The sequence below is a fragment of the Cibotium barometz genome, chromosome 31 (assembly GCF_041138505.1).
Source record: "Cibotium barometz isolate CiBa-2024 chromosome 31, ASM4113850v1, whole genome shotgun sequence".
NCBI classification, from domain to species: Eukaryota; Viridiplantae; Streptophyta; class Polypodiopsida; order Cyatheales; family Cibotiaceae; genus Cibotium; species Cibotium barometz.
The window spans coordinates 5,832,685-5,848,704 of NC_141076.1; the positions used below are offsets into that span (position 1 = coordinate 5,832,685).

At 45.8% G+C, this 16,020-nt stretch overlaps 1 protein-coding gene across 2 annotated transcripts in view; it reads right to left on the bottom strand.

The window, feature by feature from the left end:
* LOC147620439 (plant/protein (DUF810)) overlaps positions 1-16,020 on the bottom strand; it is a 103,117-nt gene that overhangs the window by 60,138 nt on the left and 26,959 nt on the right. For both annotated transcript variants that reach the window (XR_015269929.1, XM_086824659.1), the window contains exons 2-3: positions 2,145-2,320; positions 1,972-2,036 (exon numbers count right to left, since the gene is read on the bottom strand). Coding sequence is in view for 1 of the 2 variants with exons in the window: in XM_086824659.1 (XP_086680785.1) it covers positions 1,972-2,036; positions 2,145-2,320 (241 nt within the window). In the remaining variant the exon portion in view is untranslated. The remainder of the gene's footprint in view (positions 1-1,971; positions 2,037-2,144; positions 2,321-16,020) is intronic.

Here is a 16,020-nt window from a genome sequence, read left to right on the forward strand (position 1 = left end):
CACATATCAGAGTCCAGCAAGACCAGTCTCAAAATAATGGGCATGAATAGCTTTTCCTTGGAATGTCCAATGGTGATTGTGTGAGTGGGTGCATGCGCGTGCACTTGTTTTATTTTTCGTTGACAGGGTTTGTGTGTGGGAAATAGCACATTCCACAAGTTTCATCTGCTTCCCCTTTACCATTTTGACCAATGAAAAAAGCCTGGCTCTACAAACCCCCCCTTTTCAAGTTCAGTGTTTCTCTCTTCTCACCTCTCCTCCTCCTTTGGCTTGCTTCTCTTCCATTTCCTTCAACTCCCTTCTACCTTCGGCCTCCATCCATCTTCTCTTTTCTTCTCCTTGGCTTCCTGGTGCTGTGTTTCCCATTTTTAGTCCCCTCAAGATTGACATTTGTGTTTCCCTGTGATCCATCACCATCGAGGCTCATCAGATGCTTCTGTCAAGGAGTCCTGGCTCCAAATGCAAAGGAAGGCTGCCTTGTGCTCTTGAATAGAACCAAGAATTACCTTGAATGTGCTCCTAACGACCTTCAAGTATGACACACTAAGGCTCATATACAGTTGAGTCTCCGCTGGGGCTCCCTCCAATATGCTCGCCAAATGTCTAAGTTGTGAGGCTACTGATATCTTTCCCCTGAAGTCTCATCGTGTAGAGAGATCGCATGGTATCAATGGACCCTGGGGAGCCTCTGCTAAAGTAAACCCTACTGGTCCACGCACAACACCACACGCTTTACATCCTCGTAGTACGAAGGGAAAAACTCTGTCCATGGCCCAAGTGATTGAGCCCCAAACAATGAAGCTGATGCCAAGGCCAGTCTCAGCTATCAAGCATGCATTCCTAGACAGGTAGTCCCACAAACAAAGTCACTAGGACTCACTCAATGCCTCACAGCGTCAACATGGCTAGTCAACCTATAATACCTATCCATCATTCCACTGCAAGGATCTCTCTGTCAAACCAACTCCCTTATTCCAGAGGAACCATTGCTTTTCAAAAGCATATGCTGTGTGTCTGATGGGTCCCATAGGGCACATTTCCCTATGCCGGAGAGGACCAATTGAAGGCCCCCGTTTTAGTTTTCATGTGTATACTCCCCACAACTTCCTCCATTCAGCTTGTGGGAAAGTGGGAAGGCCTTCTCAAATGTTTGATTGGGTATTCACTTTTTCTCTTCCTGCCTAGCAGAGCTCTTCAGGGTGAATTGACAATCAGCATGAGAGTGACTGGTCGAATTTTCCCATCAGTTAAGGGTCGAGCAACCTTCCATGCATGCTCAAACACCAACCCTGCTAAATACAACTCCTCCCAAAGCATTTCTTTATGTTTTGGGAGAATGTTGCAGCTTCATTTGCCACTTCTAGCAGCACTTGTGATACCATCCTTTCTTGCAAAAGTGTGCAATGGTTTTGTGGGTTGAGGTTCCTAGAGTTCAGACCACAGATTGTCCAGCTATGTCCAGACTCTGAGTTGCCATCCAGCTCACTTGTTTCATTTTATTGCAGTAATTTTGTGTTTCCGTTTAGAGCTGTTTTAGGCATACCAAGTTCCCCTTTGCATTTCAAGTACTGTCTACACAGCTGACAAATTCCATCAGATCAGGGATCTCACAATTTGTTACACCTTCCCTTCTTGCACCATGGCTATCATGTTGTCACTTATACCAAAAATCCTCTCCTATACGGCTATAAGTATCATGTGCAGATCCCCATTATGTTCCGATGCTGCAAAATTCATGATGACAAATGTGTTTGTATCATGCAGCGCCACGGACAAACTCAGGAGAGCAGAAACTCCTGCAAGGGGAGACAAGCCTGATGCTACCCAGTGTTGTCATTGACTTCTAGAGTCTTATGGCTTTCACTTGCCAATAGAAACATAGTTATACAAAGCACAACCATGCGCTAGTGGCGATGCATGACAAGACCAAAATACACAAATAAGGAACAAGAGTCCAAAAAGTGTCCTTACCATTGGGGGCAAGTTCATCTCATCATGGTATTTTTTAATTGCCTCAGACAACTCTAACACTCCATCTGACCTCGCACATACAAATAAGACCCAATGTATTAGATTTTGCAAATGTTTCCAGCAGTTACGAAACTTGAGAACTATCCACAGACTAGTTCTAATAAATGGCTTACTTTTCCGGGCACAGTCCAGAACATAGTCCACGCTAACTTGGTCTAGGTCAACATCCTCAAGAGAGACTGCACCAGGAGGCATCACCACCTTTCTCAAAATACTGGCAGAAAGAAGGAAGTTCAAAAGCTGGCCTCTATCTCGACGATAACGCTGAAGCATCTCCAGCTCTGTAGTTCTGCAAAAGAAAGAGGGCAAACAACTTGACTAACATATCATGATGCCAATCAAAAGCAGATAAAGAATACCAATCAGATTTGAACCAACCACAACCATGACACTAATAAAGATGTGTTCAGAGCAGACACAATGTGTACGCATGTGGTCACAGGAAAAAACAGTATCAGGTTCCTCTGCTGGTTTTGGTAGTGAGGCATCAAAGGTGTGTAAAGGACCAAAGCAGACATCAGATATCAAAGAAAGCACAGTAATCCAGATTAACCTGGTTAAAATGAGAAGATCCCCGACATCATTCCATTGGAGGAAAGCTGGTACATTGGTCAAATGAAGAGCATAAACACGTGTCACAAATTCACACCTCTAAAAAAACTCTTCAAAATACCAGCTTTTACCATCTGCATGTGATTGTACCCACTCTTTGTTTTGAAGATATTTGCATGCCATACTAGTTAGACACTTCAAAATAAGTTTGATACTAGGCATTAGAAAATTTGCTCTTCACACTGACTTTGATCTGCACAAAGTTGAGTGGTCCCTCCTTGGGAAAACGTATAGGGACTGCTAAGGACGATTAACTTGAACAAATGAAGCTCACTCACACTCCTCCAGTATTTCACTTAACTCGCCTTCTGCCTACTTCCTAATAAGGCAGGCAGAAAACTTCTCAGAGCATCCAACCCCAGCACAAGCTCATCACAATTATTCTATGGCTTGGATGGGGATAAACTATAGGCAAACTAGACGGTAGGAATATCCCACCAGTCGCCAAAGTGTTGCAAAAATGGAGAGCTACTTACTAGGGGCTTAAGCACCATCTTCTTCTGTTGAGATAAATGAACAAACATTCAGTGCAATTGAGCACCTACTCAGTCTCGCTTCAGCTGAATGAAGGAGACCAACAAAGTGTTGGGAGCCTGAGTGTGGCTACCAACTACCATACTAGTGAACCCTGCAGAAACTAAGTAACAATAACTGTCCCAAGTCAATTACACCCATGAAATTCCATTTCTATAGTGATTATGGTCCCATGAAATGTCTCCACCCAAAAAAAATCCTGAACTCCTAATTTTGCCTCTCACTTCATAGTGATTATGGTGATTATAGTCCCATGAAATGTCTCCACTCCCAAAAAAAAAAATCCTAAACTCCTAATTTTTCCCCTCACACATCATATATCACCTAGACTTGTGTGCTTTGAAATGTTCCCCCGAGACCAGTTTACATAGTTAAAGAGAATGCGGGGAAGAGGGAGAGCTTGAGTTCCTTGCAAGCAAACACACACACACAAGAGACCAAGACACAAGAAAGAGATGAATGGCTGAATTTTCTTCTATCTTCTTCTCTTCTCTACCAGCATATAACTAAAAGATAAGAGTACATACTCTAAGGGAAAGTACTTTCCTACAATAACATACAATAACATACAATAACATATAACTACAATAACTCTTCTCTACCACCATATAACTAGAAGATAAGAGTACATACTATAAAGGAAAGTACTCTCCTACAATAACATACAATGGTCGGTCCATAGTGTGAACTTGACTATATGAGCTGGCGCTATAACTATGCCATAGGTCTAATACTCCAAAGTGGCTGGTTGTCATCCCCACTGGCGGCATATCAATCATAATCTCACCAACCATGCCAATGACATAAGTGTGGAAGCTATCACCCAAGTGGGTCATCATATGTCCGTAGCACTAGTTGAGCTCAATATCTCCATACTCCCCCTCGAGCTCAACTCCACACACTGCACTCTAAGTAAGCTCCTAAACCTGTGGAGCTTCTCTGTGCCCAATGCCTTCGTGAAGATGTCAGCCACCTGATCCTCTGTGCTAACATATCCAGATCTACATCACCTACTAGAACCTTCTCCCTCACAAAGTGATAATGCCCCTCAATGTGCTTCCTTCTAGCATGGTATACTAGGTTACTGGCCAACTATATGCTACTCATATTGTCACAATAAATGACAACTGCCCTATCCACGATGTCACCCAGATCACCACTAAGTAGCTTCTAAAACCAAGCTACCTCACAAGTTGCCATAGCAGCACCCCTGTACTCTGTCTTTGTACTCGACAAAGCAATTATTGACTGTTTCTTCCTGCTCCAACTCAAAACAACACTCCCAAACAAAAACATAAAACCACTGGTAGATTTCCTGTCTGCGACACTACCAGCCTAATTAGCATCTGTGTACACATGTAGCTATATCTCTGATACCAGCCTCATAGAAAAGTTCATAATCAAGTGTGGACTTTGTGTACCTAAGTATCTGTCTAGCCATATCCAAGTGTGGCTTCCTAGGGACTTGCATGTAGGGTTTGAGCTGTTAGGGTTAGGGTTTGGAAGGCACTTCAACAGGAGGCGTGAGAGTCAGAGAGAGGAACACGACTGCTCATGTATATGATTGTGATAAAATGAAGTACAATAGCCACATAAAAGGATGTGACCTAATAGTGCGCTCACATGGTCTGGCCATAAATAGTGCCAGGTGAACCAAATCACTTATAAACCTTTATAAGTGAAACTAAGCTAAAACTGGGGAAAAAAACCTCCACTAACTGAAGTAAAAAGTGCCCCAGTAACCTACTGATGATCACTAGCACTCCCCTAGGTGCATACACAGCATAAAACCCAACAAACCCCCCTGGAGTGATATGTAATCACTGTGCATCATCCACCAAAAGGAAACAAATTCAAAGCAGTGCGGAATGCTTCGAATTTCGGACGTGGTAGTGCCTTGGTGAAGATGTCTGCCACATTCTGATTTGTAGGGCAGTAAATCAGACTGATATCACCTGCCTGGAGTCTCTCCTGAACAAAGTGATAGTGAATCTCAATGTGTTTCGTGCGAGCATGAAACACAGGATTCCTGGCCACGGCAATGGTACTCTGACTATCAGTATAGATAGGTGTAGGCTCCTCCACTGAAATATCCATATCAGTCATAAGATGACGCAGCCAGACACACTCAACGGTAGTAGTGTAGACTGCTCTGTACTCTACCTCACAAGACGAAGTGGCCATTGTGGTCTGTTTCTTGCTTAGCCAAGAAATACATGAAGAGCCAAGAAAGAAACAATTTCCACTAGTGGAATGTCTGGTATCAAAATCACCAGCCCAATCTGAATCGCTGTAAGCATATAGCTGCATGTCACCCCCCTCAGGATAAAGCAATCCAAGAGACAAGGTACCCTGCAAATACCGAAATACACGCTTCACAGCTTGCCAATGTGACAATCGCGAGCTGTGCATGAATCTGCTCAACTGAGATATGGCATACTGAATATCTGGCCGTGTAGTACACAAGTAAATAAGGCACCCAACAGCCTGAGCATATGTAGTGGCATCAAATAAAATACTATCATCTTGTAGTGACAGTTTCATCCCAGGCTCCATAGGAGTGCTAATAGGCTTGCAATCCTGAAATTTAAACTTCTCCAGAAGTTTAGCAACATACCGAGATTGCAACAACCCAATGCCTCTGTTATCCTGCACAAACTGTATGCCCAAATAGTAGTGTACGAGCCCCAAATCAGACATGTCAAATGTCTGTTGCAGTATCTCTTTAAAAGCTGCAATTTTGTCATCATTTGATCCCATGAGCAAAAGATCATCTACATAAAGACTGATGATCAACAGATCTTTCTCTTCTTTCTTTACATACAAAGTGGCTTCTGATGGACTGTTCACAAAGCTTTGAGTGAGCAGGAAAGCATCTATCTTTGCATACCAAGCTCGTGGAGCTTATGAGGCAATGTGCATTGGAACAAAGCCATGCAGGATGAACTTGATTCTATTAAAAAGAATCAAACATGGGATTCGGTTGATCTGCCCAAAGGCAAGAAAGCCATTGGTACTAAGTAGGTCTATAAGTTGAAAAGACATGCAGATGGATCCATTGACAGGTACAAAGCCCGTCTAGTTGCAAAGGGCTATGCACAGAAGAAGGGCATTGATTATGAGGAGACATTTGCTCCTACATCCCGTATGTCGACACTTACGAGTGTCATTGCATTGGCTTTACATCGTGGTTGGGTTGTTCATCAGTTGGACATCAAGACTGCTTTCCTACATGGGGACCTCGAGGAGGAAGTTTATGTACATCTGTGCAGAGAATCCATCTCTGACTTCATAGCACGCTCCCAAAGAGCCTTGTCTGCCCTCTGTAAAGCCTCCTTATAACATGAGGGCTCCCCACAGTCAATAAGCATCAAGTAGTCAACCCCTGGAACAAACCTGTCAGGGGCTCTGGAGGGTCTTGTGGACCTCCGTACCCAATGACCATCATTTGCAGGTTGCTGTCCAGCCTGCATATCACCTATTGGTGGCTCCTGTTCCATGGCATAAGGTTGAAAAATCATGCCCGGTATCTCCTCTAACTATGGGATATCCATAGGGATATCTTCTGCCATCTCTGGCTGTCCATTTGGACCATTTTCAGCACCATTTAAGGGCTGGTTTTGATGCTGTAATGGCTGATTTACAGCCCTTGGTTGTTGTCCATGATGTCCATCATCATCAAAGATGACTCTGCCAGGCTCCTGTTGCCTTGCAGGCTCCTTATACATGCATGTTTCATCAAAAATGACATCATTGCTGCGTATAATCTTTCTATTCACTGGATCCCAAAGTCTATACCCCATTTCACCTCTGTCACCATATCCTAGGAATATGCATTTGTGAGACTTAGGATCAAGTTTGGTGCGCATTTCCCTGCGTATGTGCACGTACGCAACGCAACCAAACACTCTCAAGTGCTTGTAGGACGGAGGCTTTCCTGTCCATACTTCCTCTGGCACTTTCCCACCAAGCCTCGTGTTAGGTGACCTGTTTATAAGATGAACGGCTGTCATAACAGCTTCAGCCCAAAAACCATGAGGTAACGCAGCATGTGACAACATAGAACGGACCTTCTCCTGAATGGTCCTGTTCGTCCTCTCTGCTGTCCCGTTTTGTGGAGGATCATAAGGAGTAGAGAGCTCCCTCTTGATGCCTTTAGCATCACAAAAGTCCTGAAACTGTTTGGACATATACTCTCCACCATTGTCGGAACGCAAAGCCTTCAGTGTTTTGCCAGTTTGATTTTCAACACGAGCAACAAACTTCTGAAACACTGAGAATGTATCACTCTTCAAACGAAGAGGATAAACCCACACCTTGCGTGTGGCATCATCAATAAAAGACACAAAATATTTTGCCCCTCCCAAAGAAAGCTGAGGCATCTCACATACATCTGTATGCACAAGCTCTAACTGAGCATCTTTCTGTCCAAGAGCTTTCTTGTGGGGGCACTGGAGTTGCCTGCCATATATACAATGCTCACAAAACTGAAAACTTGAGAACTTTAGAGAAGGCAAGTAACCAAAACGAGACAATTGCTCCATTCCTTTGACACTCATGTGTCCCAACCGGCTATGCCACATAGAGATTTCCGGCAGCTCGGTTGCATTTACATTAACATGGTGACAAACACCAGCATGCATGAAGTAAAGAGTGTCCACCTTAGAGCCTCTGGCAACAACCAGTGAGCCCTTACTAATCTTCCACTTTCCACGACCAAATGTGGTAACATAATCAGCATCATCAAGCTGTCCAGTAGAAAGCAGGTTCTTCTTGATCTCAGGCACATGCCTGACATCATGGAGCATAAGCTGTGAGCCATCTGAAAACACAAGCCTCACATCACCTCTGCCAAGAATCTTGCATGCATGGTTGTCACCCAAATAAACTACTCCTTCATTGCCAGCAGTATACCTGACAAACAAGTCTCTGCAACCTGTGACATGAAAGGAGGCACCTGAATCAATGATCCATGAGTGCATACCATGACCATCTCCTGCAAGAAGTGAATGGGCATCAAGTGAAATCGTGAATAGGACTTCACCCTCACTGTCACCTGCATGTGACACATTGACTTCTTCAATCTTGACTCCACTTTTGCCCTTTGGCTTTGCATCTTTGGCTTCATCTTTGTCTTTGTCTTTGCCTTTTCCCTTTTCCTTTTGATCATTTTTCCATTTGTAGCATTGCGTTTTGATATGTCCCTTCTTGCCACAATAATGGCATTTCAAATCCTTTTTGGAGCGGGACTTGCTCCTTCCCCGTTCTTGGCTTTTACCCCTTTGCTGGGATCTCCCACGTGCATTCATTGCATTGGACTTTCCAACAGAGTTGTTCTTCCTGTTCATCTCCTCTTGAAGGAGAGCACCCTCAACATTTGCATATGACAGCATAGCATGTGAATTGCTAGTGGCTATCCTGAATGTGTCCCAACTCTCTGGCAAAGTGCATAAGAGAAAGGTGGCTTTGAACTCATCGTCCATTGCCAACTTTTGATTGATTACCTGGCTGACAACACCATTAAACTCATTTAGATGGGCTGTCATAGACGCCCCTTCCTTCATTTGAAGACCTATGAGTTTCTTCAACCAATACACTTTGCTTGAGGCACTTTGCTGGGCATACAAGTCCTGTAATCTTTGCCACATTCCCCAAGCTGTCTTCTCTTCACGAATGCTGAAAAGTAAAGAGTCTGACACAGACAACATGATAGTAGGCAACCTTTGACACAGTCAATGCCTGACTCCCTGCAAGATGTGCAAACACTGCACCAAAGCACACAAAGTGCTCACAGTTGTTCTCCCAAAGTTTATCTCCCACTGCGGAAGCACGAATGCAACTCTACTCCCACTGTATGTGATAAAATCACCAAAATCTGGTTGCTGCAGATTTAGGACAGCACCTTAAATGTGCTCTGTTCCCCTTCCAAAGTACTGTACAACAGTACCAAGTGCTCACCAATGATGTACCAAATCTGTACCGGCAAGTACAGCAGCTGAAATTGAGCCTTTTCCTCACTCAAATCAATGTGCAGCCATGCCAAAACTTGTAGAAGGTTGTACCAAATCTGTACCAGTAGGTACAGTAACAATAAATGCTCTCCTGGCTGTCCAAATGAGTGAAAATCAGACTTTTACAGTCCTCACCACTGCATACAACAATCCCGGACAGAAATTAAGCAAAAGCCCCTTGATTCAAGATCAATTTCTGATCATACATGGTACATTAACGCACATGAAGGCATCCAGAGTCTTCACAATGCTTCCCCCTGGCCACATATACATCCAATACATAAAAGCCCCTTGATTTACAGGCACATTGAGTGCTTGACAGGCATCAACACATTGCCCAAAGCATCAAATGCCAGTGCCTGCATGCAAATCAACCCAATCGGCACAAAAGCCCTTTGATCTGCACTCCAATTTCTTGCAATTTTGCCCCAAATGTGAGATTGCTCACATCATACAACATGTATGAATGCCCAATGGCACAATTACATCAAAAGCCCCAAATTTTGACATCCAATTTCCTGCAAATTGACTCTGAATGTGACCAATGTCACCCAATTTTGCCAATTTTGCTCAAAATTTGAGCAATTTGGCACCTGTACCTGCTCAATTGATGATTGTACATGCTCAATTGCAAATCCCAAAAAAAATTTGAAGCATGTACCTCTGAAATTTCTGATTTTTTTTTTTTGTTTCAGAAAAGGGGCATTGAATTTGCTGCTGCTATATTGATGCTGCTGCTGAAAAACTGTGCAGATGGAGGGCTCTTCAGGCGTGCTGCAGAAGTCTGACTCGACTCAGGTCAGCAACAAAGGGTTGCAGGAAGGTGCGCATGCCTATAGGCGAGAGCTTATCTCTCAAGCGCAGGTTGAGGCAGAGATGGAGGCGTTGTGTGAGTTTTTGCTGATGACGACAATATGCGTAGATGTAGGCGAGGTCATTGTACTTCGCGTGCCAGGAGCCCGCGTAAGGCGAGTTGCACTATCGAGTCGGCGACGATGGAAACGAAGCCTCTCCCGCACGTCGCCCACGTTTACGCTCGCAAACAGTCTACGCTAACAACTCCGCTCGTCGTCGCCCACGTTTGCCTCCTGGCAGGGCGACGCTAGTGCTGAGAGAACTGCCGCAGTTTTGCTCCCAGTTCTATTGGCTGGCGCCTTCTCGCTTTCTCTTCCAGCGGCTGCAGATCTCATCCGACAGCTCCTCGTGCTCAGGGCATATCCACCTGCCTGCATGCACGTATCCGCCCAACAGCTGATGGGCACTGCGTAGTCTGCTGCTGACGTAGGGGCTGCAGGAGGCGTTAGATGGCTTGCTGGTCGGGCTTCTACAGTCAATTTCCAGCTTTACACCCTTGAGAACAAAACCCTAAAACCAGGGCTCTGATACCAGTTGAAGGGGAATTAGAGTTAGGGTTTCAGTTTCATGTGTGGGAGACATACACAGAGAAGAAGGGAGAGAGAGAGAGAGAGAGAGAGAGAGTGTTGTGGGGATAAGTCAACTCAAGAGTATGAGTGTGTGACTCCCCTATCACACATGTATATTTGCACTAGTACACATAGTGCACGTAGTACATTAAAAGTACTAAGTGTACTATGTACTATAAAACTTATGGGCTAGTACACACTATAAGGGTGGGCATAATGCCTTCACCCCAACAGACAACAGATTCTTCTTTATCCCTGGTACATATAAGGCATCTGTAAGGCGAAGAATAGAGCCATCAATGACTGTGAGCTGAATCTCCCCAATGCCACGAACTGGATATGAAGCATTATTGGCACACTAAACGGTCTTGCCAACACGGGCAGGGCATACATTACAAAACAAATCCCTGCGAGATGTAATATGCTTTGAAGCACCACTATCAAAATACCAAGCACATGCTCAGTCACACTGAGTGCCTGTGAAGACCAAGAGGCATCATAACTGCATGTGTAGAAACAGTAATCCCTGTCTTCAACAAAAGAAGCAATCTCCGGAGGAGCTTTAGAGGCATCGTTTACAGACATCCCAGATTCCTTTGCCTTCTCTTTGGCAATCCTCTTCCTACACTCTGTGATGTAGTGACCTGGCTTCTTACAGTAATGGCATTTGCCCTTCTTCTTGGGCTGTCCATCACCTTTCTTGGTATCCTGAGATGAACCACCATCACCTAAATTCTGATTTGAACTCTTTGGCTGAACTTTGCCTTTCCCTTGTTGACTTGTCGTAAATGCTTGTTCAGCACTTGTGTTCATGTTCATGTTCTTCCTGATTTGCTCTTCCGGTAACAAGAGAGCAACAAGTTCCTGATACTTTAGAGGCTCAATAGCATTCCTCATGCTGAGGTTCAAAGAGGTATGAAAAGCCAAGCAGGATCTTGGCAAAGAGTTTAAGATGGTGGACACAAGCTGTGTCTCAGGAATAATCTCATCCACATTGATGAATTGCTCTCTCAAATCCTGCAGCTTGTTCAAGTGGCTAGACATATCATCTCCTTCATGCATTTCTGATTTTCCAGCTCTCTTTTCAAAAATGAGATCCGTGCCTCATTACGAGCAGCATACATCTGCTCCAAAGTCACCCATGCATTCCGTGAAGAGCCAGCTGAACGAATACGAGGTATAATAGACCTTTGTACTGACAATGCAATAAGTGATAAGGCTTGTGCATCTTTGGCATCCCATGTCTTCTGAGCATTTGTTCTTTGAACAGGCAGTGGCTGACCTGGTGCCTGTGCCTCTTGTCCTCTTCCACGAGCACTGCCTGCGCATCAGTCTAGCTCTAGGCACTGTGTCAAAGGCCTTGCGGAAATCCACAAAGCCACAGTAGATCCTCCTCCCATGTGCTCTGCCCTCCTCAATGATAGCCCTGAGGGTAAAGATATGATCCAAAGTAGAGAATCTCCTCCTGAAACTGGCCTGTCCCTGAGCTCGGACCCCTTGTCTCTCTGCCCATCTGCTCTCAACTCCTGCTCAAGAATAGAGGCATATAGCTTGGCCAGCGAGTGACCAATCATAATGGTGCGGTAGTTAGTCGGCACGCTCGGATCTCCAGACTTGAGTACCAGAACAATCGTGGAAGTACTCAAAGTCCCAGGAAACCCCTCACACATGGCTCTATTAAACATGAGAGCTAGCAAGTCTACAATCATATCTCCAGCATGTATGAAATGCTCGGCTACAATGCCCTCATGATCCTGTGCCCTCCCTGTATGCAATCTGTTGATGGCCCTCCTCACCATCTCTACTGTGAAGAAGGTAGAAGTGGGTGGACAAGGCTCTGGAGGGTTCGGTAGTGGTGGCTGCTCTGGTACTATGTAGAGGGAGGCTGCATACTCGCCCCATGTATTTGGAGAGAGAGAGAAAGAAAGAAAGAAAGAAAGAAAGATTTTATTAATGTCTTCCAAAAGACCGAACTCGCCCCATGTATCTGGAGAGAGAGAGAGGCCTAGAGGCTTGGAAGTTGGATGACTCAAGAGGCTTGGGGGAGAGGTGAGAGAAAGAACGAAAGAAAGAAAGAAAGATTTATTAATGTCTTCCAAAAGACCGAACTCGACCTATGAGACAAATCAGTGTACCTATGTAAGGTATCCTCTGTCATCCCAACAAAATGAAAAAGTACTGAACTAATAAAGAAGCTGAATCTGGGTGTGCAATAAGTACAATGAGTGGGGGGGAGGGGATGGAGCTCTACTACTAGGAGAATGCAAAGCTATATGCATGCAGTATACAATCATGATATGCAACCTAGCTACCTCCATCCTATACCATACTGGGGGTATAAAATGGTATACATCAATGAAGGGGGTGTCCACAGCTCCTTGAAGAACATGCCTAGGTCTGCTCTGAAGCGAGCCAATCGCTCCGCACCCTCTCTGTGACACTGAGCTCTGATCTCTGTCATCTCTCTCTGGTATAGGCGTGGTGTCCGAAAGCCAGGTGTCCTCTGTCTCCTGTGGGCTCTAAGTGTCTCTGCTCTCTGGAGAGTAATTCCCTGCTGTGTAGGGGCTGGGAGTGGGATGGATCTCTGAAAAAATGTAGTAATCTGTGTCTGTCGTCCCCCCTCTGGAGCTGTCTGAGACTATAATGATGTCTCTCTGTGACGCTGTATGTCTAGAATGAATCTCCCCAGTATGCGCTGGTCTGCTGCCTCAAAGATCTGGCGTAGGAAATGTGGCTCTCTAAATAAAATGGGATATCTCTCTCTGATGGCTGTATATGCTCTGCATCTGCATACATAATGCTCCTCACTCTCCACCTCCTCTCTACACAATTTGCATACCCTCTCCTCTCGGGGGATCCGTGCTGCTCTGCCAATCTCGATCTCCAATCGATGTGATGAAACTCTAAGCTAACCGATAGCCACTCTAGAGCCGTGTGGTAAAAAGCCCTCCATGTATCTAGGCCTCTCTATAAATCCATCATCAGTGATACTCATGAAGTGATCTCTGCAGTATAGCATCTTTGGTGGAAGAGGCTGTGTAGGCGATATCCATGTCTCTCGTGTATAGAGCTGCCATAGGTCCTGTCTCAATACTTTGTTCCTCTCACTATAAGAGAGACGGATATGTGGTGCATCCCTGTCATACTCGAATGGTGGTAGATGATCTATGTCTAGGCCATGCTGTGAGAACCAATGTGTGACCTGTGCATACCATGATCCTCTGTCTCCTGTGGTCTCTCTATCTGTGTCCACCAATGGGTAGCAAGGCCTGGCGCCCATACCGCTGCTCCATACATCAGTGCCGGTGTGACTAATGTGTCAAATAGCCACCCCTTCGTCCGGGGCTCCTGAAAATGCGCCTGGTGGCACTGTCTCTCTAGGATAGCCAATGCTGCATATCCCCGTGTCAATCTAGCTCTGGCTGCTGAACCCATGGTGAAGCGCGTGGCTGCTGCAGAGAAGGTAACCCCTAGGTACACGTATGATGTCACCACCTCCACCTGGCATCCTGCGAGAGTGAATGTCAGCTGACTCCTGCCCTGTCTCGATGTATGAAAGACCATAACCTTGGTTTTCCCAAGGTTCACAGTAAGACCCCTCTGTGTGCAGAAATCATCGAGTGCATGTAGATGCTGCTGTAGACCACCTGGGGACTCAGACACTAATACAATATCATCAGCATAGAGCATAATATGTACTGAGGTACCTGCTAAATCAACTCCATCTCCGCCTCCCCGTGTAATGAAGTCAGCCACCTCATCAATGTATAACCCAAATAGCGTGGGGGAAAGTGGGCATCCTTGCTTCACACCAATGGTGCTAGCAATAGTCTCGGACATACCTCCTGGACATCTGACTCGCCCAAAAACCTGCTCATATAATGCATAGATGCCCCATGTCATATCTGCTGGTATGCCAAGAGACTGCAGGCGCTGAAAGAGCCTCTCTCGTGGTACTGTGTCAAATGCCTTGCGGAAATCCACAAAGCAGCAATAGAGCTTTCTCTTCCTCACTCTGGCCTGATCAATCATACATCTCAAAGTGAATACATGGTCAGTGGTAGAGAAAGCTCTCCTAAAGCCTGCCTGCCCTGATGAGCGTAAACCTGCTCGCTCAGCATATAAGCTAAGCTCTTGCTCCAGCACTGCACCAGAGTTTGGCCAGCACGTGGCCAACCATAACCGTCCTATAGTTGCTCGGATCGAGCATATCCCCTGTTTTGTGAATCGGCACAATGGTGTGCATCGTCCACTCCGCAGGCAAACCCTCTGCTAGTGCCCTATTAAACAGGTGTGCAAGAAAAGGAGCTAAAGAATCTACTGCATATATGAGATGCTCACCCTGCAGGCCCATATGGTCAGCGGCCCGTCCATGCTGTAGGCGGCGGATAGCTTCCTGTACCATCGAGTGGGTTAAAGAAGCTAGCTGTGGTAGGTCGAGGGTCCTGTGGCTGAGGTATAGGTGGCTGCTGTGGGGCATGGTATAGACCCTCTGCATATGTGTGCCATGTCTATGGGTCTGCAATAGGTGTCGGGGTCCGGGGCTCTCTGAAGTGCTGCCATGAGACAGGGCTATCTCTACTCATGAAGAAATGAAAGATCTCTAGCTCCTGTGTCTCTGCGAAGGCCCGCCTTTTGCGGCGAGTAAGTCTCCTCATCTCTCTCCTCGACTCCTGCTCTGTGATGGCTCCCAAGGCTCTCTGTATGCGGAGCCGTGAGTATAGGGCTCTGCACTCGTCATCATACCATCTGTTCTGGGGCATAGTCCCAGGTCTCGCAGGCTCTCCTGAGTGTACACGATGTGTGAAGCTCTGTAATGCAGCCGTGTGTAGGAGTGATGCGAGCTGGGCTGTAATGGTATCCATAGATGCTAGGGGATCCATGAGTAGGAGCCCATCCTCTACTCTGCCAGTGTATATGTCTGCCATGTCATGTGTGAAGTAGATGGTAGTGTGTGGCGTCGGTATGTGGGGGGCTGGTGATACTGGTGATCCGGCTAGTGAAAATGCCAAGTATGTATGATCTGCCCCAATAGGACGAGGTGGGATGGAGAATGAGGTGACAAGCTGTGATGCCTCCAAAGACCCCATAATGTAATCTACCACTATGCCTCCGGTCTGTGTATGACCCCCATGTGGAAAGCATGTCAGCCCTCCTGATCCCGGCCACTGTAGCACCCCGTTATAAATAACGAGACCATGCCTGGCTCCCAACTCTAGTAAGTGGTCCCCATAATGTCCTCTGTCTGGTCTAGTGTCCTCTGATGCCCGACTAGCCCCTATCTCCTCTGGATCCACAGGGTGGAGGATCTCCATGTCATCATAGTCATACACCTCACACTGTCTGCTCTGTGTGTGGGCATTGAAGTCACCTGTAAGAAATACTTCCCCTAGTGTAGAATAATGCAT